Genomic DNA, 27,028 nt, shown 5'->3' with positions numbered 1-27,028 from the left:
AGAGGAGTGATAGAGCGGGTGCATGGTATGGAGTGGTTATCGCCGGTAGTGCTCGTAGCAAAGAGCAATGGGAAGATTTGCTTATGCGTTGACTTCAGAGAATTTAATAAGAATATTTTAGTGGGGAGGCACGCCTTGCCAGTAAAATCCGAAGTGTTGGCAGTGTCAGGAGAAGCAAGTAGGTTTACAATGATCGATTTGTCCGCTGCCTACCATCAAGTACCCTTATCACAAGTGTTATGATGTGATAGCATTCATCACGCCGGAAGGGACTTTTAATACCTTAGAATGCCCTTTGGGTAATGTCTGCTGCAGCTGTTTTTCAGCATGTGATAGAGAAAGTTTTAGAGGGCGTCAGCAATGTGATTATGTTTCAGGACAAAATTCTCTTTTTTGCCAATTGTGTAGAACAACATGACAGGGTATTGAGAAATGTGTTGAAAAGTTGAATAAGGCGGGGTTTATGGTGCAGCGCAGAAAATGTAAGATTGGGGTGCGTGAAGTGGAGTATTTGGGGTACATAATTTCAGCTCAAGGAATTTCACCCACACAAAATCTAGTTGGAGCAATTAATAAGGCCCCAGCACCGCAGAATAAAGATCAGTTGAGGTCATTCATAGGAATGTGAGAGTTCTACCACATGGTTCTCAAAAATGTTGCTTTCATCTCTACTCCATTGAGAGCATTATTGAAGAAAGGAGTGAATTTCTTGTGGTCAGATGAGTATATGGAAGCGTTCCAGGAAATGAAGAAAGGGATTTCCAATGCACTTTCTCTAGGGGGGTTTGTGAGTGGTCGTAAAACAGTGTTGCCTGTAGATGCCAGTTTAATGGGTCTGGGAGAGTTTTTCTCAGTTGCACTGCGGGAAGGAAGAACATGTAATAGCTTTTACATCTTGACCGTTGAGGGGTGCGGAACAAATCTATTCAGTTGTGGAGTGAGGAGCCTTGGCGGTATTTTGGACTGTCATACATTTTAAATAGTATCTGTGGGGCCAACGTTTTACAGTTAAGACGGATCATAGACCATTGTACAGATGTTAAATGGCGAGAATTGGTCCAGGGGCTCACCCAGAATTTCACAATGAGTATTAGGATTACAAAGTTATGATTTTCAAGTGTGCTTTTTTCCAGACAAGGAAAATGTAGTGGCGGATTGCCTCTCTCGCCTGCCGGTGGGCTGTGGCAGCGAAGGTGACCAGGGAGAAAGCAAGGAAGAAGAAATTGTTGTGGCCAGTATTGAGCAGAGTGCCTTAAATGAGGAGGAATGGAAGTCGGCAGAAAGAGATGACCCAGTACTTAGCAAAGTGATGGAATGGACACTGGAGGGATGGCCCTGTAGGAATTATGTGAACAGGAGGTTTGATCGCTTTTATGAAGTGAGGTAGGAGTTGTCTTTACCTGGAGGGAGTCTCAGAAGAGGCAATAAAGTGATCCCTCCTAAGGGTGTCAGGGAAAAGCTGATAGAGAGTGCCCATCAAGGGCACTGTGGAATGAATAGCACAACAAAGATGTTCCTACAGAGTTATTGGTGGCCAGCAACGGATGGTGGAGTTGATAGAGAAATGAGGAGATGTGAAGTTTGTTTGGCAAGTGACAAATGAAAAGTTGTGCGTGAAACACCACTTCACCCTGTGAAAATACCTGGAAAACCTTGGAAAAAGGTTGCAGTGGATTTAATGAGTCCCAATCAAGGTTTGGGTGAGGGATTAAAGTTTGTGATAGTTGTAATAGGTTATCACTTGAAGTTGATAGATTGGAAGGGACTAAGAGAAGCATCCACGGTGGAGTTGGTGAAATTGTTTAAAGAAATTTTTTGCACAGTTTGGCATCAAACACATAGGCATGGCTTTGTATCACCCTAGAGCCAATGGGATGGTGGAACGAGCAAATAGATTTCTTAAAGGGCGCATTCAACTGGGCATAAGGTCGGTGTTGTTGTGGAGTACTGTGGTTAGGACTGACATACAGTGTGAATGTTGATCGGAAGGAGGTGATGAGGATGGTGGAAGAGGCACAATGTCAGTATAAAGGAGTGTTTGACAAACACCTCGAAGTAAAGGAAATAAAATGGGAAGTTGGGGATTGGGTACTGATTAAGAATCCCAGGTACAGGCTCAAATGTCCAGAGAGCTCATTTATAGGACATAAAAGGATGGCCGCTGTGAGGAATAGTGTGGTAGTGGTTGAAGGGGGAGAGGTGTGGTCCAAGGGCAGGCTGGCATCAAGTGAGCAGGCATCAAGTGAAGAGAGATAGAAATCTCTTAAGGATGGAGTGATAAGAAGAGGTGGGGGGAAGTAAGGAGTGTGGGTGAGGAAATGAAGTGTTGGTGAGGAGGTGAAGAGTGTGGGTGGTCTTGCCAGTGGAAGAATTAAAACATTTCCATTTAAGTTTAAACATTTATTTTGTGGTTGATTACAAATGTGATACCAGTATTGGTTTCTTAGGTTAGAAGCTCTTTAGTTTAGTTTTAAAGAAAAATGTTTTCCATGGTCATGGTTCAAGTTGTGATGGTTGGGGTGTTATGTTCATTTGTTGTTGTTTACTTGTTGAGGGGAAAGATGTGTTGTGTTATCCTAAAGTGTTTCAGAACAACATGTGGTTCTGGAACACAGTGTTGTTGAGATAAGGTGGCCGGCAGAGGTGCTTGCCGCTCTCTGCACTCTCCTTTGAATAATATACTTATATACCCGACTTGCCAGGCCGTGCTTCAGTCGTCCTAACACAAGGCCCTAATTGGTTCAGGGGTTACATTTATGTCCATCTATTTTCTTAAGTGTGCATGCCATGTACATAGCCCCTTTTCTAGGGGCAGAATAGCAAATAAAACAGTGTCTAGACTCTTATAGGGACGAGAGAGCAAGAATATCTCATGACCACACAGAAAACAGAGTCTTTCTGTGGCAGAGAAGCATAAGGAGCCCACCACTTTCAGGGTAACAGGCGTTCCTGCACATGTCTTTATTGACCTTTGGAAGCCGGGTAGGCTTTCCAGCCTTGGAATCAAGGCCATACCACCATCCATGGCAAAGAAATAGGTTGTATGATATACTGTAAAAAAAACAGGGTAGAATTTTGTCTTTAAAACTATATATTCTTTTGGTTTAATGAGAGGTTTGGGATATGAGACAGGATATGCCTAGCAGGCACCTTGGCAAATGCAGGCAGGAAACAACTCAGTATGGTATCCCTTGATAGTGCAGGCCATTACATTTTAGGTATATACTCCCCCAATCCTAAGAGTTCTTTACCTAGCTGAAATAAGTGTGTGAATTCACCGCTTTCACTAACAGGCAAATCCAGAAGCATGGGTAGGGTCACATCACAGAATTACATCACAATTAAATATAATTAGATGAAAGACGGGGCAATCAACCAGCTAATTGTTAGGAGATATCCCGCACCAGGCCTCTGTGTACAAAGGAAGTGGAGGGTGCACATACAACATCACCAGTGGCTTCCCTTGAATCCGCAGTGCTTGATAAAAATAAAGTGTCTTCATTTCGGAGGGAGTGATGTCAAAGACACTGTTGACAGCACCCAAGGGTACGACAATTATTTTCTCCATGACAGTGTGCGATGAAGTTCCCCTGTTCGATCTGCCAGAACAAGAAAGGTGGAGTCATTTTTTCATGGAAGTGAACTCCTGAGCTGTGGGACAGCGAAATAGAAGACAGATCAGCGATGCAAGAGGAGTCGGAGAATGTGAAGGTGGAAAATTAAGCAAAAGGAGACAGAGGGCATGTTGAGGAAGGGATTCCGGTTCCTGACCTTGAGGAAGCGAGAGCCTTGCAACTGGTGGTTGGCTATAGATGGCGAAATGCAACGGCAGTTTGTCCAGATTTCAGGAGGCCACTAATATGCTGAAAACCAGTCCATGCGAGATGCCACATCTGCCTAGCAGTCTGGAGAAGCTACAGAGGTGCGATGCAGAAGAGAGATAGAACGGGTCCATGAAGGATCTTGCAGTGGAAGACAAACTGAAGAGTCTGATAAGCAGCTTCCTGAACACAAGACGTGAATAGTGGACAAGACCATCAACATCCTGCCTCGGAGGGAGGAAGGGAGACTCCGAGGCTTGGCAGGAGGGGAGTGGTCGAAATCCTGAAGGTCCGGGGTTGCGTTGAGGGAGCGTCAATCCTTTGTGAGAATTAGGAGCACAGTGTCACTTCCATTTATATATATAAATCTTAGTTGCATGCAGACAACGTATGCTATTGGACCCTGGAGTTTAACAATTTCGAATTTGCGCTTTACACATACATAAACATTTTCGCTGCATTTTCCATCTACTTTAGCAAAAGTAGGTTTCAATGCGAGGTTCCCGTCAGTTGAGTTTACAAAAATAATAAGAAAGTTTTGTCCTATAACCCACTAACCTCTCTAGTTTTGTTGCAGAATGGTTCAGCCATTGGAATGTGGCATACGCCTGGAAGACAGTTAGTACCACCATCATGGAAAGTCTGATTTCTTTTCGTAGTCCTGTAAAGGTAAAGGAACACGTTATAGTGAAAAAAATGAAAGATGTTGCGGCGTCATCTTAAGTTATATCTAATAGTATTTGTTCCTGAACCTTTCTGAACAAATGCAAGCACCAAAAACAAAATAGAATTTCAAGATGGCTGATAACATTGTAAATACTTAGTCAATGCTCTACTCCAAAGAATGTCCACCTCCCACACAGCCGAGTTTTGGGGAAATTATTTGGCCATCAAATAAATTCTTACAGCGTCATTCTTATTGTTTTATTTAAGTTCTTTGCGCCCGATTACATACTAGAGGGACATATTTCGGGACCAGCACCTGAACTATTCGTGATGGTTCTTTTCCCACCTGCCAACATTACTTTTAATGCTTTCGTGTATACATAACCAAAAGCATGGTTCAACTGAACACAACACAACTGTAGCGTGGGCAATGGCCATCATCATTTGAGCAAATCTCATGCTTTAATATTGCCCCATTGTTCACCATGAGAACTGAAGAAAGGTCGGTGGACAAGATGCAAGGATATATGGAGTCTGATAAAGGAACGTCATGAAGCCAAAGCAGTCACAGCAGATGGACTCCGAGCAGACGGATGCTACTGTAGATTGAGCCAATTTTTGCTAAGCGCCTACACCCAATTCACCAACGGCGTCAAGGGGGTTGCTGCTTGCACTTCACCTGCCTCTTGTGCAGCATAATCCCAGCCGGTGCAGGTGCCTGCAAGAATGGCCCCTTGTCAAGTCTACTAGTGGAAATAAGAGAAGCACATTTTTACACAGCACTTTATGCCGGATTCCTGCCGCTTCGGAGCATTGTAATAATGGGTGTTGCTGTTACCCAATATAATGAACTGATTGGCATCAGAACAAAGAACGGCAGAGTGAAGCCTAGAGGAAGGCGAGCATGTGTCCTGCAGGTTACACATACATGCCTGATGCAAGAGAACAACACGCCAAGAGATCTTACATGAAAGGCGTTTTGCCAGTGCAGGATATCTCAGGGCCTAGTGTGACAGAAAAGCATCCTGGAAAGACTTGACTCTTTGCACATTCGGGGTACTGCAGCAATGGTTGCGCATGTGGGGGGCTAGTGGAGACAAGGCCACCAAGTGCCATGGTACATCTGCTGAGATCTTGGTACATCTGCTGAGATCTAGTTTGAGCAGAGGAGCAGTCGCTAAATCTCACCTGGGACGTGCAGGTGCAATCTACTATGCTTTTCTCGAATGTCTGCACAGGCATCCTGTTTAAGGCTCCAAATCCTAGATTGAAAAACGTTCCATTCATTGTAGGGTCGGAGGACTGCTTTGACCACTTGCTTCAAATGTGGGACATCGCGACTATAGTTGCCAACAAACCTGGAATGGCGGTCTAGCTTCCCCCTTGGACTATGGATCGCTGTGGTGCAACAGCAATCACACTTTTGGGGGGGTTTGCCCCTGTGAGCTGAATTCTTTGCGCAGCCTCACTGCTAGCTAGATTCTCTCTTCCTGTAATCCTGGTGTGTTGGCTCCAAGATGATAGGGCAGCATGGACGGGTAGACTAAAACTTCACTTGAACAGCATCTTATCTGCTGATGCATGATATGATATGGCATTTATAACGCGCCTATACGTAAGTGCATCAAATATGGAAAAGTAGAAAGTATGTGTACATGACAAAAATAAGTACAACCCAAATTGATTCGATACATAATGTAAAACAATTCTAATGACTAAAAACTCCAGAGACACAGGATTAGTACATAGGAATTTGGCAACCACCCAACCAAAAACAGCCATGGCAAAGACTCTTAATGGAGGCATTACCACATACCAGGAAGAACACACGCAAATACATGTGGGGAGGCAAATGCCATGTGCCTTCTTTCTTTCATCCATAAGCAGTGGGGGGGGGGTTTCTCCTCTACTTTTTATTAACTTGTACTGTTCCTATACTTTTATTTTAAAACGAAACCATTCCGGAATGGTTTCTTTTTAAAATAAAATTGTAGGAAGAAGTTGAAACTGGCACTTTCAGTGCACTGCACTGAACGTTCCCTGAAACAGCAGGTGCATGTGTTTGGGGGTTGTATTGTGCGTGGGAGGGGCGTGGTGATGGGGTTTGTGGGGTGTGGTGGAAGGCCACTAGGGAACATAGTTTCACTACTTATGTTCCTACACTTCGACCACTGTCCATAAGTCAACGTGATTGACAACATTTGTGTAGGACTTTACATCTCCAAAGCAGGCTGTTACGATCAAAAGACGTGTTTCCAGGTAGCCTGATTGCTTTTGCTGGCGCCAAGCCAATAATATTTTCCGAGTAATCTTTGGTCGCCAAAGTACGAGGCCAGAGTTGGATTGGCGGGGACTACTTTTGCCAGAGGATGGCCTGGGGCTACATCATGTAGACTTTTACAGTAAAATCACCCAAATAAATGTATTTCTGTGTAATGTACAAGCTTCATGGCCACTGGTCGCTGTGGCAGCATGTCAGCTACTCGTCATGGCGACATCCACATCCAACATGGCGATCACGTTTCCACTGTGCTTCAAAGAGGCAGGAAAAGACCACTGTATGCAATGCTCATGTATGTCCACCCCTAAAGCCAATGTGTCCCTTCACTCTATTCTATCCTACGGCCTACTTGGCCTCTTAGTCTCTGCGCGGAGTAGTGACTCATATCCAACTGCTGGTCGGCCTCTTCCGTGTTACTGCTTCTCTGCCTGCTCTATGCTATCTTCCATCCTTGTCCAAGCCTGCTATCCCTCTATTGTGCATCGTTCTTCCCCATGTTCGTCTGGGCTGTTCCACATTTCCCATTACTCCAATAAACCTGCAAATATGCAACATCCAAGACCATAGCCAGCCTTGTGAGAATGTCCTCATCTACAAAATCATTGACAACCTTCCTGTTACACATCCAAGGAGAAGGGCTTGATTCCCGTAAATGTATCCCTCCAGGTGACTTCCCTGAGAAGGTCACCTGCCTGCAGTCAATGGACTGGTTGCATTGTAGCTGACAGAGTTCGACTGTATTTCAGCAAACAATGTAACTCTTCATCACTGCATGTATGCCCCATTGCCGACATACTGCCAGTAACCAATTTTTAGAGAAAAAAATCAGTTTAGAAAAATATTATCCAAACACAAAATGATTTTGACCAAAATGCCTTCCCCACAGGAAGCTCCAATGTTGTGTCCTCATCTATTTAACATTTTCATATATTAAAAAAACTGTTTTTTTCCACTGATGGTCCAACAGCTCAGCATTAATGACTAGCGCAAGACTTATTATTATGGTGTAATATTGTGATAGAAGGGCATCGACCTCAATGGAGGATGTTCAATGTTGGCATCTGAGATTCCACCACTGAGGCTCAGAGAGAGTAGATCAGGTGTTCCCAACATTGAGTTGGAGGAGGCTAAGCTGTACCCATTTATAGTTTTGACTTAAGTGGTGCTTAAGTGCCACCTACACGTCAAAACGATTGCATTGGAGTACAGGTAGAAGGGACATGACATGTGAGAAGGGACGCACAGCTTGGTCATGTACTCACCCATTGATTGCACATGGCCAGGCTAATCCCCATGGCCATTCCAACCCACTACCTGCAGTCTTAAAAAACACCCTACTAGGATCTTTGATTCAGCCATATCAAGCAATAGCATCAAACTTTGGCCAGCCAGTGTTCTTTCTATGTAGTCTTCTGATAGTTCATGGCTTATCTGCAGATATAAGGTGTAATAAAAGTGTCTAACACAGGTGTGCCTTCATTCATTTGCTTTCATGTTAAAAACAAGCACTGACTAAAACAAAAGTTTTGGCAGTTTATAGGTATGGTATAGGTATTAGATAAGCATTACCAAGCACTATCATATTCCCAGGTAAACACATTATCCTGTTGCCATCTTATGACAAAGTAGCACCGTTATGGAAGTGCCTGGCAAATACCTATCCCATGCTTACACAAAAGCCAAAACTTTGGCTTTGCCAATGCTTACTAAATTACGAGTCTTGCTCTGAAGACCTCAAACCAACATTTTAACGATCCCTAATTTGATGTCAATGATCATGTGCAAGTGCATATCACTGGTGTACATGAGTCCTGCAATTGAATATTATTTTTAGGTTGAGGATCAAAGGGCACATAGCTCCTGCTGGCACCAGTAACCTTCAGTTTGACACAGAGACAGAAAAGTAATCACATTTAATTGTGAGACACTAAATTACGTTCACCCCAAAGACTGTTAGTCCAGAAATGACCCTAACCATGTATATTATTTTGGCCGGAAACCAATCGCATCATGGGACAAACATCGCAAACACAGAATCACCAGTATAACCACAGGGCATCCATTTTGTGTAATATCCACCATTTGCTTTTTTCCTTTCTGTCAAATGCTTTGCAAAATGTATTTTATTCTGAAAGCTCATACAAGGTGCGAGGGCACAGCATGCATATTGAAAGATCAACCCAGAAAGGAATGCCAAACAGGACAGACAGGACAGGTTTTCCTCCCTCACAAAGTCCTTGGAGTCAAGCAGAAACAGCATTTAATCAGCGGCCCAGGTGCTGGCCTGTCTTACTAAAGCTGTAGCAATAGGCAGTTAAAGCATGAATTATACTCTTCTAGCGGTCCTCCTTCGCTGATCTGCCTCAGAACAGGCTGACCCCTAGTTCACGAATAGAAACGGGTAGATAACGTTCTATGGAATGTGTCTCTCTCGCGAACGCGATATCCTTGCTGAACAAGTGCTTTATGTTCTCCATAACAAAGAACTGTCTCTGCAACTGTTGCTAAAATAAGTATAATTAGATTGAATAAGAAACTTGTCATAATGTGTCATATTTGTCATGATTGTCAATCACCGAACTCTAGCTCTAGAAGATACATTATGGGAAGTTTGATTTGCCTTCAAAAATTGCATGTTTGTATATATGTTGCCGCTTGAGCGATGCTCGCTCTCTTGCATCTCACGAGGTCTGGGGCGAGAGGTTAGACCTAGTCGGCCGACTGAGCATACTTTGCAATAAACCATATTACTTGGAAAATCGAACCTCGCGTCTGTCGTATCACTAGTATATGGCGATTGTGCCTTAGTTTCCATATGCGGGGGTCTTACGGCCTAGCAGACAGCTGTACTAAAATTGGCCATGGAACTCAGAGGAGCAGCATCAGCTCAATTTAATCAGTATACATAACAGAGCAAAGTATTACCATTTAATGTAAATACATTTCTTTGTTACTTTATTTCAATACTAGTTCCCACCATCTAAAATGTATATTAATGCAGTTCATCCAGATGACGGAGAAAGCATGGGTACAGAAAATGTAATGAAATCAAACAATATGATTCTGTAAGACTAAGGTGATAACTCCGGAGACTGATGCCAGAACCTATACAGTATTGCAGGGTGAAGATATGCATCTACCGACAAACTAATGCCTTATAAATCCCTTAAATGGTACCTGGCACAGGTAGTATAGCTCAGTGGCAACGCGCTCATCTTGGAAGCAAGACAACGCAAAGAAACACTGGTTCGAATCCCGGGTCCGCGCTTGGAAACCTCTTTGGTATTAAGCATGTTATAAATAACCAATTATATAATATAGCTAATCCATAAACTCTTGTCCAGTGAGAAGGTTTTTGACGTACAAGTTCTTGATCAATTAAAATAAAAATCACATACACTAAAATAAACATCTGGAGATGGAAGAACAAGTTACTTTCTTACCTGGTAACGTTCTTTCGATGGGATGCTCCGACGACGCATTCCATATCTATGACATGTAATCACCACAGCTGTGCTGCTTCGGAAACTTTTTTCTGCGTCCTGCGTCGATGACGTCGATGCGCCGTCGTCGAGGACGACGTCCGACGTCATCCGATGTGATAAGTAGAACGCACGACGCCCGTAGCCTCAGTTGTAGTTTTTTCCCCCAGAACGTGTGACATTAGTCAACTGCCAGTCAGACACAAAGCCTTGCAGAACGTAAGCTGCAATCGCAAAAGAAATTCTGCAGCGGGGAAGGCAGGGCGGGAGCGATATGGAATACGTCGTCGGACCATCCCATCGAAAGAACGTTACCAGGTAAGAAAGTAACTTGTTCTTCGAGGGGATTGGGTCCTCCGACGTATTCCAGATCTATGACAGACTCCCAAAGCAGTACCAGAGCAAGGAGGAGGGAAAGAATTTAGAATCAAAATTTAGAATAGCCAATCAAATAGCAGAGCAAAGGACCGCCTTGCCAAAGGCCAGATCCTGTCCTCAGATGGAATCGAGGGAATAGTGACGAACAAATGTATGTACTGAAGCCCAGGTGGCTGCATCACAGATGTTGCGAATAGGAACACCCCTCTGCAGGGCAGTAGATGCAGCCATACCCCTGGTAGAATGGGCCCGCAAGCCAGCCGGTGGGTCCTTACCCGCCAAGTGGTAACACTCCGAGATGGCCAAAATAATCCAGCGAGACAAAGTCTGTTTCGTCACAGCTTGCCCCAAACGCTTTCCAGCGTAACCAATAAAGAGTTGATCATCCACTCTGACCCGGGACATGCGTGAAACATAAAAGCTTAAAGCTCTCCTGGGATCAAGCCTATGGAGCCTCTCCTCTTCCTTATCAGGATGCGGAGGAGGATAGAATGCCGGAAGAACAACCTTCTGGGCCAAATGAAATTCCGTCACTACCTTCGGAAGAAAAGAAGGACGAACTCTAAGGACAACCCTGTCCTTGTGAAATACAGTGAAGGGTGGCTTAACTGAAAGTGCCTGTAACTCACTCACTCACTCTGTGAGCGGAAGTAACCGCAACTAAAAACACAGTTTTCAGAGTTAACAGCCTCAAAGGGCAAGAATGTAAAGGCTCAAACGGAGCACCCATAAGAAACTTAAGAACAAGGTTTAAATCCCAACCGGGCACCAGGAAAGGTGACGGAGGGAACACATTAGTGAGCCCTTTCAGAAACTGTGAAATTAAAGGGATCTTAAAGTAAGAACACTCTTCAGACGAGCGCTTAAAGATGGACAGCGCCGCCAGGTAACCTTTAATGGTACCCACTTGCAAGCCCCTGTGGGCCAAAGAAAGTAAAAAGGACAGAACCATGGGGATGTCACATGCAAAAGGATCCACATTCTGAACTCTGCACCAGTCGCAGAACTTACGCCAACGGTACAGAGACTTTGTTGCTGGCCTTCGGGCTGAAAGCAACACCTCCATCACGTCTTCAGGGAGGTTCCAATCCTTATTCCTCAACCTTTCAGAAGCCAAGCGTGAAGGTTGAGGGATCTGACCTCTGGATGGAGAACCTGACCCCCCCCTCCCGTGAGAGCAGATCGTCTCGGTAGGGAAGACGACGTGGAGGGCAGATGGACAAGTCGAGAAGGTCCTGGTACCACGTCCTCCGAGCCCACGCCGGAGCAATGAGGATCATCCGGGAACCGAACTTCCGTAACCTCCGCAGCACTTGCGGGATGACGGGGACTGGAGGAAACGCGTACAGCAGCGGGAATGACCACTACACCACAAACGCGTCTCCTAAGGCTCCTTTTGGAGGAAATTCCTGCGAGCAAAACCTTTCGCACTTCCGGTTGACACTGGAGGCGAAGAAATCCACTTGAGGGGTCCCCCAAAGGGCGAAGATCTCCAGGAGAATCTCCTGAGCCAACTCCCACTCGTGAGAGATCACGCTCTGCCTGCTCAGAGCGTCCGCCGTCACGTTTTCGTCTCCGGCCAGATGAACTGCCGAGATCGAAACTTCCTGCTGGATGGCCCAGAACTCGAGCTGCATCGCCTCCCTGCACAGAGGAAGTGACCCTGCCCCCCCCTTTTTGTTGAGATAGTGCATGGCCACTGTGTTGTCCGTCAGGATCAGGACACTCTTTCCCCGCACAGTCGGCAGAAAAGCCTTCAGGGCTAGCCTGATGGCCCTCAGCTCCAACAGATTGATATGGAGTCTGGACTCCGACGGAGACCAACGACCGCTGACTGTCAGCCCGTTGGCATGAGCTCCCCATCCCGCGAGGGATGCATCGTCACGATCGTCACCTCCGGCCAGGGAAGCCAAAATGGAGAACCCTTGATCAAGTTGCCTTCGACGGCCCACCACAGAAGGTCCCGGGCGACCGAGGGCGGCACCTGAACCGGGTCCGACATCCTGCCGGAGGACTGCGACCATTGCGTCTTGAGTGCCCACTGCAAAGATCTCATCCGCAGGCGAGCCTCTGGCACCAGAAGAATGCAGGATGCCATGAGGCCGAGCAACCTCAAGAACTCGAACGCTGGGAGCGTCTGGGCATGCTGAAACTTGTGCACCATCTGCTGAATGTGAAGAGCCCTCACCTGGGGAGGAAAACACTGCCCCAGGGAAGTGTCGAGCACTGCACCGATGTACTGGAGCCGCTGTGTTGGCGTCAAATGGGACTTCTTTAAATTGAGGGAGAAGCCTAGCCTGTGAAGGGAGTGTCAGGTGACGGACAGATGATCCAGGACTTGCTCGGGAGAGCTCCCCCTGATCAACCAATCGTCCAGGTAGGGGTAGACGTGAATCCCCCCTTGCCTGAGATGCGCTGCCACCACCACCATGAGCTTGGTGAAAACCCTCGGGGCGGAGGTCAACCCGAACGGCAGGACCCGAAACTGAAAGTGCGAGTCGCCAACCGCGAACCTCAGGTACTTCTTGTGCTTGGGATGGATCGGCACATGGAAGTAAGCATCCTTGAGGTCGAGTGACACCAACCAGTCCTGAAGCTGAAGGGCCTGGAGGACTTGAGAGAGAGTAACCATCTTGAACGTGTCCTTCCTGAGGAGTTTGTTCAAACCGCGCAAGTCTATGATGGGTCTCAATCCCCCGTCTTTCTTCGAAATAAAAAAATAAGGGGAATACCATCCCTTGTTCCTCTCCGCTACAGGCACCAGTTCTATGGCGCCTTTCTCCAGCAGGGAGCGGATCCGGACTCTGCAAAGAGATGTTCCCCGGTGGATTGTCGCGAGGCCTGTGCCGAAAGGGAAGACAGTAGCCATGGGTTATGATCTCCAGAACCCACACATCTGAAGTAATGGCTTGCCACTCTACAAGATGCTGCGCCAGCCTTCCCCCAACCGGCGAACCATGGGACATGGCCTCATGACTGAGTGGGAGCGGCTGCGGCGTTACCTGAGGGCAAAGAGGCAACTGCCCGAGCGGCCTTGGCACCACGGGTACCCTGTCGTCCACCTCTGGTACCCCTGCATTGGCCTCTTTGACTACCAGCTCCTCTCGCTTTACAGAAGGACGAGTAATAGCGAAAGGAACCACCCCTCCACTGCTGTCCCCTAGGACGAAAAGGTTGAGGTTGGCAAACTGCAGCGCCCAACGACTTTGCTGCAGCTTTTGAGGTCTGCAACCTCTCAAGGCTCTCGTCAGCCTTGCTGCCAAAAAGGTGTTCACCGTCAAAGGGCATGTTGAGGAGCCGGGACTGCACATCAGGAGCAAACCCCGACTTCCGCAACCATGCAAACCTGCGTATCACGGTGCTCGCCGCCATGGACCTACTGACGCATTCAGCTAAGTCCAAACCCGACTGAACGGACTCACACATGGCATCCTTACCATCCTGGACCATAGCAAGGAAACCATCCCGTTCGTCCCCTTCGGGAATATGTTCAGCCGCTAACGCAACACAGTTCCACAGAGTGTGTGGGAAACGAGACAAGGCACAAATGGAGTTGGACGCCTGAAGCGCCATACCACCAGAAGAAAACACTTTCTTCGCCCAGCCATCAAAATGTTTGTCGTCCCTATCAGGAGGGATGGTAGGGTACGACGCCTGCTTTGCCGGGGCCGTGACCGCCTGCACCACCAAACTCTCCGGAGTGGGGTGCCTGGTCAAGTAGCAGGGGTCGCTACTGGCTGGACGGTATTTTCGCGACAAGGACCTGCCCACCGCCGGGAGACTCTCCGGAGCAGTCCAAGCCGCCGCCACCCTTCTCTGTAAAGCCATATGGAACGGCAGTACCGGGTCAGTTGGGGGACCAACATCAAGGATGTTCGTTAGATCATCCTGCATAAACACCCCTGGGGGAGCAGACCATCCCAAGTACTCAGAAACCCTAGCCATAAGGCGCCGGTACGAGGAATCGGCATGAGAGCCAGGCTCAGGCCTACAAAACTCCACCTCAGGAGAGGTGTCCAGTCCACTGGCATCATGCAGTGACTGCCTCAAATCGTCAAACTGACTATGGCCCGAGACAATTTCATCTGGAACCTGACTAGGAACCAGGCCATCAGAATCCTCATCCGCCTCTGAAATATATTCCAGGTGGCGAAAAGAAGGCACCCGAGAGTGCTTGCTCTTAACAAGAGCCTTCCTAGGGGGTTCCCCCGTGCCCTGGGGTACCTCCGACATGAAAGGCGTCGAGCGAATCGGCGTTGAGAGAACAGGCATCGGCACCGAGAGGATCGGCGTCGACGTCGAGTAAATCAGCGTCGACGTCAGATCCAGCGCCGCCAGCATCGGCGGCGTCGACACAGCCCTCGAAGCCGGAGCCCCGAGCATGTCCTTCGACGACGTGAACGTCGACGGCTTCGACTTCCTCGGAGCCGAAGCCTCGAGAAAGCCCATCAACGCCCTCGACGCCTCAGACGTCGATGTCTTCCTCGAAGACCTCACAGGTGCACGCGGTCTCGAACGCGTCGAGGACCGGGACCTGGAACGGGTACGTCGAGAACGAGTCTCCTTGTCCGAACGGGACCTCTCCCGTGACTCGTGCCGACCACTCTTGCGAGCGGTGTCTCGACCTCTCACGACCGACCCCACTCGGGGGCGCGGACGGCTTAGTACCCTGCGACTCGAGAATCGCCAGTATTTTCTTCCCGAAGGAAGCCCATTCCTCCGGCATCGCACGGCTGGTGGGGTAAGCGACGTGCCGGGCAGAGTCCTCCGAAGAGGACCTGGAAGACGACCGGTGTCGGCGCTTCCGAGAATGCCTCGAAGAGGCTGAGGAGTGCCGAGACCGACTCCTAGAAGGAGACCCAAGAGACTTCCGACGATGACTCGGAGAGTCACCTCTCGAATCATCAGTCGAAAGCCCAGCAGACTTCGACTTCCGGGGCTTGGACACCCGACCTACCGACAACTTCTTCTTACGTTCGCGTAAGGCTTTGGACGTGAGCGACTGGCAGTCGATACAGTCATCCGTGTCGTGGGCCTCCCCGAGGCACCAGAGGCAGGTGTTGTGCGAGTCAGTCGCCGACATCTTGGACCCACACTCCCCGCACTTCTTGAAGCCCGGACGCGGGGTCGAAGACGAAGTAGAAGACATCTTCACACAAAGGATTTTCACAAAAACGAAGAGGTTCGAAGAACCGAGAAGAACAGAACTCCAAAGAGTCGAGGCGTTAACCGAGATTCACGAAGCAACACGTTCGCGGAAAAAACGGAACTGAGGCTACGGGCGTCGTGCGTCCTACTTATCACATCGGATGACGTCGGACGAGGTCCTCGATGATGGCGCATCGACGTCATCGACGCAGGACGCAGAAAAAAGTTTCCGAAGCAGCACAGCTGTGGTGATTACATGTCATAGATATGGAATACGTCGGAGGACCCAATCCCCTCGAAATTAAATTTGCAGTATTCCATTCCACACTCAATGTTGAAAAAAAGCCACATGTAGCCAAAGTTAATGAATAACTCTAAAACAAGATATTCCTACATTCAATTTGCACAGTATTCTTTAAAACAACAAATGATGCCTGGGAAGAGAAACAAACAGAATCACAGACCAGCTGAGAGGGAAACAAGATGCAAACTCCATCACATATTTTACGTTGAGCATGTAGACCAGTTTGCTGCAATGGTATTGTGGGGAATTTTGGAACCACGTACCATTCCCCTAAAGTAAACGGAGAACAAGGAGCATATCTGAAAGAGGGAGTGAGGCGCCATTCACAAACGTATGCATCCTGTTGCATTGCACATTTTGCTCACTGCCATGATGAAAAATGTGCCTTTGAAAATGTGAGGTGAAAATAAATGATAGTGAGCCCAAGAACATTATTCAACAGCGTAAAAGGGAATTTTAGAGTGCAGCCATGTGTGGGGCCTTTAACAATGATTCTATAGACTGGCTAGTTGATGCCAAGGACAGGTTGAGAAACAAACAGGAACTGTGCTACATGTAAAAGAGCAGATTTTGCCACCAAAAGAATTCAGCAGGTTGCAGAACATTGATTGGAGAACATAACAAATGTTAAAGTCTAAGATTTCATCACAGATATGTCCCGGTGTCCAAAGCCATACTAGGGTGTGCTTGTGTAGTATAGAAAACTGCATTTATTTTCATGTACAGTATTTGCAATCTATTTTGTTTAACCAAAATGATGTGAAATGTGACATAGAAAAAGCATAATTTAAAGTCCCATTGTATTCTTCCATTCATGCATTTCACTTTGAATCTCACTGTACTATTTAACATGTAACTGGAACATGGCTAAACAAATCCCTGTATTCGTTGGGAGGAATGTAGCCACACCTAAAGAATGCAGTCGTGAGACCTGTTCATGAGCTAAGTCTGTTATTGTACTAATTTAAGATTTTCCTGCTTGAATCCTGTTTTAACCAGTAAACAAATGAAAGTCACAAGACAACCCATGAGTGCATCGCATTAAACAATTGCAGGTCTTTGAGCTTTCTATGTGAGGAAAAAGGAAAAAAGAGCCAATTTCCGATTCATCACCACTGCCATCTTCAGGCCGAAGTTAGCATTTCTTTATTTCCACGCTGAATAGGAAAACTGATGGACTGTATTTTTAATCAAAAATGTAAGCCTTTGAAAAATCCTCTCATTGATGGAAGCGGTTAGAAACGCAATTAATTGCTGATTGTAGATAGAAAATATAAATTCCTACTCACATTAAATTTGCCTCAAGCGTAACAGACAAAATCGTGAGAGAAATGGGAAAAAATAAGTATTTCTGATAATGGCCGATGCATGAGAACAGTTTTTTTTTTTTTGCATTGTTCCCACCGACATACAGATTCCAGTGATACTGATTTTATTAATCTCGTTAATTCAAATCAAAGGTTTGATCACAAAAACAAAATTCCCATTTAAATTAGGAGGGAGTTACCCCTCCCTTCTAGATAATGAGACTGGTGAAAAGCAAACCTCTTTTACAAGATACAGGAAGGAACAGAATATTATATAATAGCATGCACACAGAGTGGATGATTATTCAGAAAAAAAGTTTGGGAGAGGAATTTTGAAGAATATTTTCTGGAAGGAAGAGCAGAACTAAATCCATCTGGATGACCTATCCCCATGCAGACTGGAGACAGAAGACATTGAGAGGGCGTAACCAGCCCATGCTGGAAATTGGTTTCCATACAGCTAGCTGAAAAGAGAGCTTGCTGGTTGAGTAATTCCTGACTAACTGGGTGATTCTTCAGAAATAAGGACTGAGACCCAGCTAATCACCAGAGTTTAATTGCTTTTTTCAGAAACGTGAAGGCTGACCAGAGAAGAAACAAACACCGGAGAATGTGTATGAGGCCACCTGTGAGGGGAGGCTCACGTGCAGAATTGCACCTGGTGAGTGGGAGAGCCACACCGGGAAGTCAGAGCACACACAGCTGCGGAGCGAGCAATACTATGCTCAAAAGCACTGGTGATGCTCAGCATGCAAAGTGGACAAAACCCTAGACCACCAGAGAAATAGAAGAGGGACAGAGATTCCAACATGGTGGGAGATGCCTTCCAGAGATCCCCCCCAACATGAACTGGGACTTGGCAAATCCCAGACCGACCGAGTCGAATAACGGAAGACCCGTGCAAAGAAACGGGCACGCCTTGAGCCACTCTTTATCAAATGTCCTGTTTGTAACACAACCCGGGAGAGGAAAGCAGGAATCTATTGGGATGGATAGAGCAAGAAACCTAAAGGGAACAGGCGAAGATGGGGGGCAGTATACAGAGAGGAAATTCGAAGGAGGGTGTTGTGGGTTGTATCAGTAAGGTCAGATGAGGTGGACGTTCCAGATCAAAAGAACATTAGGTGGAAGAAGAGTAGATAGAACAGTGGATCGATGTCTACATTAGGTGAGTTATTGGCTAGAGGGTTCAAGTGGTACTGCAGTGTAAATGAAAGTGCTAGAGTAAAAGAGTGGCCACATGAGGAAGTGTAGGGAGTGACTGAAGCATGTCTGTGTGACTGAGGGTGTGAGTAGAAGGGGGTGGAGTGGAATCAAAGGAGTAAATAGTGTGGAGGAGGGAGTAAAGGACAATGTGAGCATAATAGAAAAAAGGGCCTGTAAGGCACTATTCCCTATATCGTTAGAACACTAACCACTCGATAGAGTAGGGACAGTTTTAGGAAGTCTCTAAGGGAGGTTAGGCAGAGAAAGCATTCTGTATTTGGGTCCTTCCAACCGGCCAAGACAGAACTTAGTAGAGGGTCAATAGTCACTACTTACTAAACTGGGGTTAGGGACACCTGGATTAGCAATGAGGTGCTTTATAAAATGAGAGGGAAGGGGGACGACCACAGGGCACACTAAAAATAAAAAAAATACCTTGAACTGTTTTAGAGGCTTGGAGTGTTTGTTGCACCATCTGTGACTGAAGCCATTGAAGTTTATTATAAGGGGCTGGCATGTATAAAACAAAGACCGAAGACACACATAATAGTAACACAAAGAAGATGCTGGATTGATTTGAGGAATAAAGGAAAAACCAGAGTCAAACATAAACCTAGATTTTTCAACACAGGCACAAGTAGTAGCATGGGGAGCTAAAATGATGGCCTCTAAAGTGAGGCAGGGCCACCCACACACGATTTCAGTCTTATTCAGGTTGAGTTTAAGGGAGTTGCAAAACACCAAAGAGGAGCTAGCAGACCTGCATAGTTGACATTTTTCTTTTTTATGTATTAGGTATTTATGGTCACACATGACCTTTACACTAAATACAGAAAATAAAAAATGTTAACATAAAAACAGTTGCCTAAATAAGAAAAATGTATCTAAGCCAATAACATTACATTTAAGGCAAATAAAACATCACCATAATAATCTACACTCATGCGATACCCCTTCTCGTAAAGGGCCTGAAGCGAACCACATTGGGTAAGCAGATGCCTCGCTGATTCAACAGCCGCATTACATATGCAGAATCAGCACTTTTTTCTTTTGAGGCCAGACCAAGCCCCTGTATTTACGTGAACTGGTATGTTTCAAAGCGTAAGGAGAGGATGAAATAGACCAGTTGGGGCAAAAAAACCTTGACCAATTAGTCACAGGGGGCATCTATATTCATTCCCTGAGTAGAGTAAGGGTGGCATTTCCACTTATTTGCAAGATAATCGATGGACTGAATGCGATCGCAGTCCCTTGATTTACTATCAAAGTCCGTCGCATAAAACTCCCCCAGGGAATCCGGCAGTCCCTTCATGCCTCGGTTCAAGCAGTGGTTCAAGACCAAATTGTGCATGTTGGTGAACCATACACTTCGCTTGCAGCATTGTCCACAGTGCTTAGTTACATCCAAGAGTCTTCCTCCTCCCTCATCCCTGAAGAATATAGTACCCCATAATTTGCAGACAGCTAATAGCCAAAGTATGTGCAGGGAAGGCAGCCCCAGTTCAAGTCGCATGGCTTCAAATGGGACGCAGTTCGGGAGACCCAGCAAGGATCTTAAAAGCTTGCCCTCAAGTCTCTTGAGCCAGGACACCGATCCTAGGGGCAGTGTTTCCAAATCATACAGAATCCCAGGGATTACTGATAACTTATATGCAGGAAGTTTTGCCTCCATTGATCTTCCTCCTCGTCCGTCGATCACGTTTATCAATGTCAGCCATTTTATCCACGCCAAGGAGGAAATTGCTTTCTCGTGGTGCATAGTGTCTAGTTTGCAGGAGATGTGCCTACCCAGATATTTATAGGTCTCCACCTGTTCTAGGCTGGAGCCACCCAATCGCCAGGTGAACCGCTTCCCCCGATTGGCCCTCTTGCCTAGCATCATGATCTCATTCTTCATGCATGTTTAGATCAGCATTTTCTGCCTCAGGCGAGCGCTGGAGGCCATTGGTGTGCGATCAATAATGACAGTATCATCCGCGTAGGTGATACAGTTTATCTTCTTACCCCCAAAGCTTGCTGGATGGTTATGTGCAGCTTCCAGGCAGAGGCAAAATCTGCCACATAGATTGTAGAACAGTGGAGCAAGGATGCAGCTCTGCCTGAGACCAATGTTAGTATGAAAAGGTCTCATGAGTGCGCCATCCTGTGCTAGCCTTATCCCTACCGTAGGATTGTTCATGCAAGAGCCTGATAAAATACAACAATGAAGGGTCCAATCCCCAGCCACTCAGTTTATCCCACAACCTTCCCCTTTCCACAGTGTCGAACGCAGAGCTACAGTCCACAAAGCACATGTAAAGATGTGAGTCCGGGGCACGTAAGCGTATGTAGCACCCAGATGGCTATGCCCCTTCCTAAATCCCATTTGTGTGCTATTTCTATGGACTTTGAGCTTCACCATGAGGAGAGGAGCTCCAGCAACAGCCTTGAGAAAATATTTGAGCTGCTGCCCAGCATATCAGTAATTATTGGGGTCTCATCGTAGCCCTTTCTTGTTAACTGGTATCAAGATGGATTCCAGCCATGTAGACGGATATTAACCTGTCTCACAGACTCGATAGAACAATGTCTGCAATAATTCGGCCCAAGGCAACAGGTCATTTTTAAGGACCATATCACAAAAACCATCAGGGCCTATGGCCCTAGACAATTTAGCGTTCACAATTATTGATATGATGTCTGCCTCCTTCACATAATGCCAAACCAATGAACCTACCTTAGAGGCATTTGGCACACAAGGTTTGGGTTCAATATTTGACCAGCAAGTTCTCAAAATGTGAGTGGCCCAGGTATTTTCAGAGATGCCACACACCAACCAGTCAGTGTTTGCAGGTGAAACATGTCTTAAGAGAAACCAGAATTTCTTTATATCACTAGTCTTGAGAATGTGTTCTATATTTTTTTTAAACAATTTTATTGATTTATAACAGTGTAACTTACACTCATATATGCGTTCACATGACAATGTACAACCAATTGTGTATGTTTGTTCCCTTACCTCCCCAACTCCCCACACCCACTTCCCGGCCTATTCCACATCTGTTATATCCCATTACATTGCATCTGACTGTACTGAATATATCCATTAGTCGCTAGCCCGTCAATTGCGATGGGGCATTTATTACCATTTGGATGTCGCTATGCGCAGAAGGCATTCGTTACTGTAACATATGCCTCCAGGAGTCCAAATATACATTTTGTTCCCCTTGGCCTCGTCGGGCCACCTCCTGCCACAACAAGGTTTCTGCCAACAACCATTTTTGGAGATCACTCAACCACAGGCTTACTTGCGGACCCTTGTGCGCTTTCCAACCCACTGCTATCCTACGGTTTGCCAGGATATATTCTAGGTCTTTTAATTTACTAACATGTCTTGCTTGCTTTGGACGTGCAAAAATGCCAAGCATACAGGCTGTGGGAGAAAGTGTGTCCAAAGTTATACCTGCCTTGAGTCTTTACCTAGTAACCATTGATCCGAGATATTCGTGCCTGTATCGTGAATGTGAATGTTTTCCCACGTTCACTTTAGTGACCAACAGAATGTCCTTTCCCTAAGAGAAATCAGAGGTACTGTTTTGCAGCTGGGAGAATGCAGTACATTCTGCCTTGAGACAATGCACATGGCCAATAAGCTTAGGAGTTGAAATGGAAAATGTTTCTGAAATCAACATGAATGAAATAATGAGTCTTTTTCCCGTTTGTAGAAGAAAATTACTGGCTCTCTGCAAAACAAACTAAGAAGCACAGACTATAAAAATAATAGAGAAAAGGTTGAAATGGGTACTTTTAAAAATTAGTTGATACCTGTAAGCTGAAATGTGGATCTGACATGTGAGAAGGTCCACATTAGTTTAGTTTGTTTATTTATAAAGCGCAACCAAACCCTCAGGTAACTGGGCGCATAATCATGTGTACAGCAGAGTTACATATCGTTACACGAACATCATAAATACAACAGACAGAGCGTACATTAGTTCAGGCTCTGAAAGTTTACATACAGGAGTAGAATATACTGACAACAGAATGTACAGAGGGCAAGTTACAGTGGCAGATGCGGACCGGGTTACAGGTTGGTCCTAAAATGCTATGGCTAGAGTAAACATTGCTATAAGTCGGGCGCGGCAGCTAGCCAGTCATGTCGGTGAAATTCAGGATGTTTAGGCTAGTAGCCATGATTTTACCATGGTTCTGAATGGCCAGAATGCGGTTTCCGATCTAATTGTAGTGGGGAGGGTGTTCCAACATTGTGCTGCGAGCACTGGAAAGCTGGAGCCTCCTGCAGTTTTTAGGTTATACTTGGGGATCTTTAGTTGGTGCAGGTAAGGTGTTCTAGTGGGTCTAATGGGGCAGTTTCTAGAGAATTTGTCACAAAGATAGCGTGGGGCAGTACGTGATAGGCACTTGTGGGTGATGACCAGTGTTCTTAGCTTGATTCTATCACGGATCGGGAGCCAGTGGACTTCTTTTCTAACCGCGGATATGTGTGCCTTGCACGGGAGGTTGAGGGCACATCTTAATGCATTATTTTGCAGGATCTGGAGTTTGTTCAGGTTGTTAGAGGTCGTGCCTAGGTAGAGTGTGTTGCAATAGTCTAATTTAGACAATATCAGCGCTCTCGATAGGGTGAGGCAGCTGGGGGTGGAGAGGAAAGGCCTACAGGCATTGATCAATTTATTGGTGTATGAGGTAGCTGAAATGGTCGAGTTTATTTGTTTCTTTAATGATAAGGTAGAGTCGAGGTATACACCTAATGTTTTAACCTCTTTGGAGACTTTTATGATGTTGCCATCAATGGTAATGGATTGGTATTTTTGGTCTAGTTTCTTGAGGCGAGCCTGGGAGCCTACGATAAGTAATTCTGTCTTATCGTCGTTGAGGCACAGACCGTGTGTGGCCATCCAGGCTTGGATTTCTGAATAGATATCATTAAGCTTTGCCACATCTTCTTCATAGCTACCAGTGAGCGTGATGAGGACCTGGGTGTCGTCTGCATAATTGGTGTAGCTGACACCCAGATTGTCAAGACGGTCAAATAGGAGCTTCGTGAAAATGTTGTAAAGAGTGGGAGAGATGCAAGAGCCTTGCGGCACTCCACATGTGATTGGGATAGGGTCCGCAGCTGCAGTGGGGGCGAAGACAGGTGTAGAAGCGGATCACTGTAAATTTGACAACTTCAGGTGGCTTAGTATATTGCCAACAGCCACCCCACCCAAGCATGTGGCAAGTGCTGTGACTTTGCATGTGTAGCTGGATGCAATTTGCACCGGACCACAGGTGATCTGATTTTTAGGTGTGCCGCAAAATTCTTCTAACATCTTTAAACAATATCTCTATATTCTTTCAGCCTTTTCTTTAAGGTAAAATGGCTTATTTAAAGTATCCTCCACAACATGCCATCAGATAAGTATGGACACAAAAATATATACTTTAGGTTCAAAACACAAGTATTTAAATAAACACTTATTTGATGAACACTATAATCGCATTTGATCGAGGTGTTGCAAACATCGATTTTTAATTATTGGCCGGCCCTTCAAACGATATACTTCTCTTTGTTTCTCGGCTGCCTGCCAGAGAAACAAAGTGACAATTCATATGAATGTTAAAAGCAACATAAAGCACAGCTTTTATCTATTCTTAAATGTGTAGCTCATGACAGGAAGAAATTCTATGTCAAGACGGAGGCGAGCATTAAGCTTTCATCTTTATTTTCTACTCTCCAGCAGTTTCAACAAATATAACTTTGTAAACTTTCAATTTAAATCTTTTCTTTTTTTTTTTCCAAACAAACTTCAAATCCATCAATCCTATAGTCCCCTAGTCTCTGGCCATGTGATCTAGTCCTTCCTGTTCCTCTGTCCTTCCTCTTCTTTTCCTGCTCTCTACAAGATAAGTACCAGTTTATCTTAGCTCCTTAATATTCGCTTAACAGAACGTGTTTTATGTCATTAACGTATATGGAATTGTACACCGTAGACAATGATAGAATAAACATGTATATTACAGCGCGCGAGCGTTAGTGATTTAGTATTTAAAGAGAGATTTGGAGGCCCCGTGCCGTAATGCACGAGACCTCAGGGGCCTGCCGAACCCCTTAGCAGAGTGCGAGTATGCAGCCCCCACCCTTGGAAGGGTAGAGCTCTACGCAGGCGGGAGACTTCCTGTGGGCCGGGCAGAGGAACAACCCCCACCTCTCACGAAGGCGGCCACGTGCAGCGAATACGCCAATAGGAGCGCGCTTAGCAACAAACGCCTCCTGCGCGGGGGCGGGGCTTTAGACAGCAGAGCCACACGATTCTAGAGTATTACCAGTCAGAATCTGAAAGATATATCCTGAAAACATACATGCTCTATAAGGAAGGTGCAGCCTCCAGCAAAGTGAATCAGTGGACGCGCCACTACACCTAGACAGGTATTGATTCAGGCACCGGCCAGCACAATGTCAAACTTCGAGTGGAGCGAAGAGGAGCAGGAGACAGTCTACCAAGAAGACTTAGCCTATAGCTTCAAAGAAGTGATGGGAGATTCACTGACCGAGGCAGTGGCCCAAGGAGTGCGACCTTTACAAGAAAGGCTAGATACAATAGAGCTATTCCTGAGCCAGAAGGAAGAACGCACCAAGCAGGAAGAAAGCGCGTCCACAAGGGCAACGTTTAACGACCCTAAGGGGTGTAAACAGGGCCCAGAAGAGCAAAGACTCTTCTGACCCCCCTGGCCAACCGACAGGGGCGAGTACAGGAGCCCCAGAGGCTACGGACGCGTTCCTCAGACTAAAGGAAGCGTTCATGAAAGATTCTCAGGTGCCGAGCCTCCGGACCCCCTACCCAGGGGAAGACAATATGGGTTGTACAGAGGAGGAACCCCCAGAAGGCTTCCCAGACGAGGAACCGCCGATATCACCCACATCCACTCAAGCGGATGCAGATAATGAAGGTGATGAGGGGAGCCAGCCTCCGCCTAAGAAAAGGCAACGAAAACTCCACCACCTAGAAGAAGATGAAACGGCGGATATGTTCTAAACGGAAGAGATCAGAAATCTGAGATTCTCGGAGTGGGTACCATCGCCGAGAGTGGCGAAATACATGACGCAGAGATTGAGGAAAGCTCTCGAAAAAGAGGTCAAAGACAAAGACTGAGGGCTGAATGTCCAAGACCAGACCTGCCAGGCAAGGTCGCAGAAGCCCCGGAATTGGACCCTAAAATGTTGTTGTTCGTCTCCAAATTGAACAGAGACCCGAGGAACGGCATAGACCGCTCCTGGAGAAATTGCCAAGAAAAACTCCTCGACCTAGCAGGTCCTCTAGCTAAGATAATGGACCTAGCCGACTGAGCCAGAGATACAGGCGAGGAGGTAGGCCCAGGAGTCCTAGCGAACTGGGCCCAACGGGCTGTATGTATACTAGGAAACGCAAACTGCGCAATTTCATCGGAGCACAGGAGAGGCCTCCTTTTGAAAATTGACCGTAAACTAGGAGATCTGTCGTCATACAAAGCCGGCGAGGCAGCTCAGGGCCTGTTGTTCGGAGAGACATTTGGTAAGGAGATGGGAGGTTCGTAGGGACCTACACCTCCCTGGAGAAAGCACAGGCTTCGATGAAGAAGATTTTCCCAGGGAGAGTTTTTGGCGGGACCGGTCGCTACAGAGGTCGCTCGACCGGTCGCTACCAAGCATCTAGAAGGCCTCAGAAGAATAGAAACCAATACTGGGAATCCAGGCAGCCCAATACCTTTCCCCCCCCCCCCCCCCCCCAAGAGGCCGCTTCCCTAGAGGAAGACGAGGTAGAGGACAGGGAAGAGGACAAAACTTCCCCACAGGTGAGAAATTTTACATATCCGCCAGTAGGGGGGAGGACAGCTATATTTTGGGAAAACTGGTGCTCGCTTTCCAGCGATGCTTGGGTCCTTCAAACAGTGAAAGGCATGTGTATAGATTTCACAGAGACTTCCGTTCAGGACCAAGCGCCGCGCCCTGTAGTCACGACACTGACCGAGAAAGAGCTGCTAGACACAGAATTGCGAAGCCTAGCAGAGAAACGGGTGATCGAACCATGCATAACGCCACCAAGATTTGTGAGCAACATGTTCCTGGTTCACCGAAAAGACAAAGTGAGACCAGTGATAAATCTAAGACAAATGAACAGCTGAGTAGCCTACAACCACTTCAAAATGGAAGGAATCCACCAGCTCAGAGATACGCTCAGACAGAACGACTGGCTGGCGAGGATAGACTTGAAAGACGCTTATCTTACGATTCCTGTACAGAGGGATTTCCGTCCATTCCTAGCATTCGACTGGGACGGGCAATTATGGCAGTTCGCAACGATGCCATTCGGGCTCTCCTCGGCGCCATGGGCATTCACGAAAGTGATGAAGCCTGTAGCCGCAGCGATCAGAGGAAAAGGAATTTGCATGATTATACATTTAGACGACATCGT

At 46.5% G+C, this 27,028-nt stretch overlaps 1 protein-coding gene across 1 annotated transcript in view; it reads right to left on the bottom strand.

Moving 5' to 3' along the window:
• Nucleotides 1-27,028, bottom strand: part of MTAP (methylthioadenosine phosphorylase) — a 493,615-nt gene that overhangs the window by 158,328 nt on the left and 308,259 nt on the right. Inside the window, exon 5 of the mRNA XM_069626004.1 lies at nt 4,380-4,482. Coding sequence (XP_069482105.1) covers nt 4,380-4,482 — 103 coding nt within the window. The remainder of the gene's footprint in view (nt 1-4,379; nt 4,483-27,028) is intronic.

Source organism: Ambystoma mexicanum, chromosome 6p, assembly GCF_040938575.1.
Source record: "Ambystoma mexicanum isolate Mex_15411 chromosome 6p, UKY_AmexF1_1, whole genome shotgun sequence".
NCBI classification, from domain to species: Eukaryota; Metazoa; Chordata; class Amphibia; order Caudata; family Ambystomatidae; genus Ambystoma; species Ambystoma mexicanum.
The sequence above is the reverse complement of the archived record's forward strand: the minus strand, read 5'-3'. Positions and strand labels throughout refer to the sequence as shown.